Raw genomic sequence first — 3,255 nt, 5'->3', positions numbered from 1 at the left:
GTGATAATGCTTCCGTCATCAAACAACCTTGTGTCCCCAGCTATGCCTGATAAGTGAGGGGCATTACTCTGTTCTTCCTGTAGGACTGCCGTGAGTCAGAATCAACTCGATGGCAATAAGTTTATTATTTTTAATTGTCCTTGAAATACGGGGCTCGGGACTGACATCCCACTTACCCCTGGAATGGCTGTATATCTGTGTCCTCCCTCCACATCCCCCTTAGGCTCCCTGCCTGGCCAGGGTGGCTCTCACAGCATCCCCTCTCTCTTCCCCTCATTATCTTGGACAGCTGTCCAATCCCTGGCCTCCGCCTGCAAGGAGGGGGCCGACCTTAGGGCTGGAGCTAAGACAGAAGAGGAGGCAGTGGCGCGAGGCCAGTATATCTTCATGGACTAAATTCTGAGAATGAACATTAAGTTCATTTAACTTATTACTAGTTCCAATAAAATAGCAGATGGGCTAGAAGGTCAAGAGAAATGCCTTGAATGAGGCTTGTGTATTATCCACGCATTTAAGTGACCCATAATATCTTTGTCCTGCTATTATTATGAATCAGCTGTATTTAAGCAAATTGACTCTAATGCTAAGAGGTGCTTTTATGTGTCAGACAAAGCAGAAACCGTCATTGTCATTTCGGCCCTAAAAATTTCTGACAACCTTCTTGAGATAAGGAGAATAAATCAATAAATGCACACCTCTAATTTAGTTAGGATTGCCTAGTACAAGCATTCTTCCCTCTGACTTCAAATTTATACTATTTGGTGGCTTTTTTTCTTTTCTAAGAAGTCATTTTTTTTGAGAGAATTACTAAGGTGACTTCTAAAAATTAGCGTTGATAATAGCTGGAGCCCTGGTGGTGAAGTGGTTAAGAGTTTGGCTGCTAACCACAAGCTGCTCCTTGGAAACCCTATGGGTTAGTTCTACTCTGTCCTACAGGGTCCCTATGAGTCAGAATTGATTTGACAGTGATAAAAACAAAATAGTGGTTGGTATGAGTTTTTTTTTTTTTTTAATGCATCCTGAAAAACTGCAAAAGGGAAGTGGAAAATCCTTATTAGCATTATGATATTTGCAAGTGCTCCAGAATTGAGGGAAAAGTAATGATGCTGGTATACTTTTTGAAACGCTTGACAAAAATAATCCATTTAGCCATATTAATCTTTTCTTCCCCCACAATCACAACTATTGTATCGGAACATGATATAAGATACGTATATAGATATCAAAACACCTGATCCCCAAATCCAAACATCATTTCCAAAAGCAAATAGGATTCCTTCTCTGTATTGTATTGGGTCTCAAGGCCAGGATCTTTGAGAGAAGAGTCTTAGGGTATTGTTTAATCAGCCTTTATTACCTGCCTCTGACAGTCTCCATGGTTATAGAGCAGGGGACATCTGACCCTCATGTTCCATCAATGAAGCCAACAGCTGGGGTAACAACTGAACAATATAGAAGAGGCATTTGAAGGTATTGGGGTGATACACCCAGTAATGGCTACCCACAGCAGAAGATGGCAGAGCTACTAAAAATCAGACAAGTTACCTTTGGGATGACAACTGGGGATGCAAGAAAACCATAGAGTTGAGGTCATAGGTCTTCCCCCCCTGTTGAGTCCCCCTCCCTCTCAGTCCCCATTAAGTCCATTCTATGCCACAGACATGTCCTAGTGTCCAGCTAGCTCCCTGCTGCAAGAGGGAGGAAGGAAAAAGATGTCTGAGGTCTCTTCATTTTCTTTGTTTCTGTCCCTAAGGCAACAGGAAGCTGGAGCTGCTGCTGCAGGCCTGGCAGTGATGGCAAGCCCGTTGGCTCTGCAGAATGAGCAGTCCCTTGCAGCCGCTGGAGCAGCTGCCAATTAGAAGGCCCAGAGTTCTGATAGACTTCAGTGGCTCAGTTCAATGCCAAGTGTTGGATTTGTAGGATTCAGTTCCCAGAGGGCTGGAGCGTGGTGTCAGGGCTGTCTGAAGAAAAGAGAGCAGAGGCAGTTTAGTGCAGTTGGATGTGCAGGATGGGGGTGGAGGAAGGGGAAAGAAAGGAGAAAATGGCCAGGAGTGGGTAGGGTTGCGCTTCTCCTTCCCGGCAAGGTCTCCTGGCCTCTCATCATTGCTTGGGCCTCAGGTGAGGCGAAGCCAGGAAGGGGAGGAAAGGGCAGGAGCCGCGCCCAAGGATAAGCCAGATGAGAAGGGCGCGAGCTAGTCAGCTGGGTCTGCTGCTCTAGACCCCCTCGGTGCCCTGAGCGAGTGCAGGCAGCCCCCCGAGGGCGAGCTGGCGGCGGCTGTCTGCCGGGGAGCCGGCGGCTGTCTCGGCTTCGGCCGAGGCGCCTCCCGGGGCCCACTGGTGCTCGGAGCAGGCCTGGGCCGGCTCGTTCTTGGCCTCGACAAGCTTGCGGGAGCGAGTGTAGGCCAGGATGAGGCCTCCGGCCAGGCAGGCGTAAAAGACCATGATGAGCAGGATGTAGAGATAGGCGTCGTCGCCCCTGGCGCTGGTCACCTCGCGGCCCACGAAGGGGTCAGGCACGACCCCCATGCCCATGCTCGGGCCCGGTTCCGCGCCCAGGCGGCTGGCGTTGCCCCTGTGGTGCAGCTCGAGCAGTAGGCGGCTCAGGAGGGTGCGCAGCCGCTGGCTCTCGCTGCAGTTCATGGCTGTCGGGGAGTGACACGGTGGCTCCAGGACGCTGCTGACCTTTCCCCCCCTGGCGAGGGAAGCGAGCGAACGAGCGAGTGAGCGAGAGGGGAGCCGGGTTCGGGGCGCCGCAAAGCGACGGCGGCAGCACCCAACTCTCGGGCAGGCGGCGTAGTGGCTGGGGGCGCCTGCCGCTGAGGCCTCCTTATCCCCTTACCCCCGCCCCTCCTCGCCTTCCCCACCACGCCCCCTCCGGCCCGCGTCTGCCTCTTCCCAGGCTCCGGCTGTCTCCCAGCTCTGGGGAAAGGGGACAGCTGGTGGGGGGAGGAGAAGAGGACAAGGGAGGGGGCGAGTCCGGGGGAGGGGAGAAGGGGGCGGGGGCTCGGAATGCTCGAGGCCTCAGGCGGCAGAGGCTGGCAGGGCAGTTTGTTGGGGCCAAGCTTGGACCCTGGGCTGCGGAAGAGAATTCCTTCCAAGTTCTGGCCACCTGCCCTGCAGGCCCCGCTTTGGCCCATATGCAGCATCTTGTCCCCCAAGGCAGGCCCTGCCCAAGGGCGCTCAAGCGAGACCGGCGAAGCCTTTCCTCAGCTTTCCCGTGACATGACAGACAAGACCCCTTGTCCACATGTTATG

The 3,255-nt window shown here is 53.1% G+C and overlaps 1 protein-coding gene across 1 annotated transcript; it reads right to left on the bottom strand.

Annotated features, from left to right (window-relative positions):
* Positions 1–1,352: 1,352 nt before the first annotated feature.
* On the bottom strand, positions 1,353–2,777 carry KCNE5 (potassium voltage-gated channel subfamily E regulatory subunit 5). The gene has a single exon (XM_049872088.1). It carries the CDS (start codon positions 2,638–2,640, stop codon positions 2,215–2,217), a length of 426 nt encoding a protein of 141 aa, XP_049728045.1. The 5' UTR covers positions 2,641–2,777; the 3' UTR covers positions 1,353–2,214.
* Between the last annotated feature and the right edge of the window lie 478 nt (positions 2,778–3,255).

The sequence above is a fragment of the Elephas maximus genome, chromosome X (assembly GCF_024166365.1).
Source record: "Elephas maximus indicus isolate mEleMax1 chromosome X, mEleMax1 primary haplotype, whole genome shotgun sequence".
Classification (NCBI taxonomy): Eukaryota; Metazoa; Chordata; class Mammalia; order Proboscidea; family Elephantidae; genus Elephas; species Elephas maximus.
Note: the sequence above shows the minus strand (reverse complement) of the source record. Positions and strands in the feature narration are given on the sequence as shown.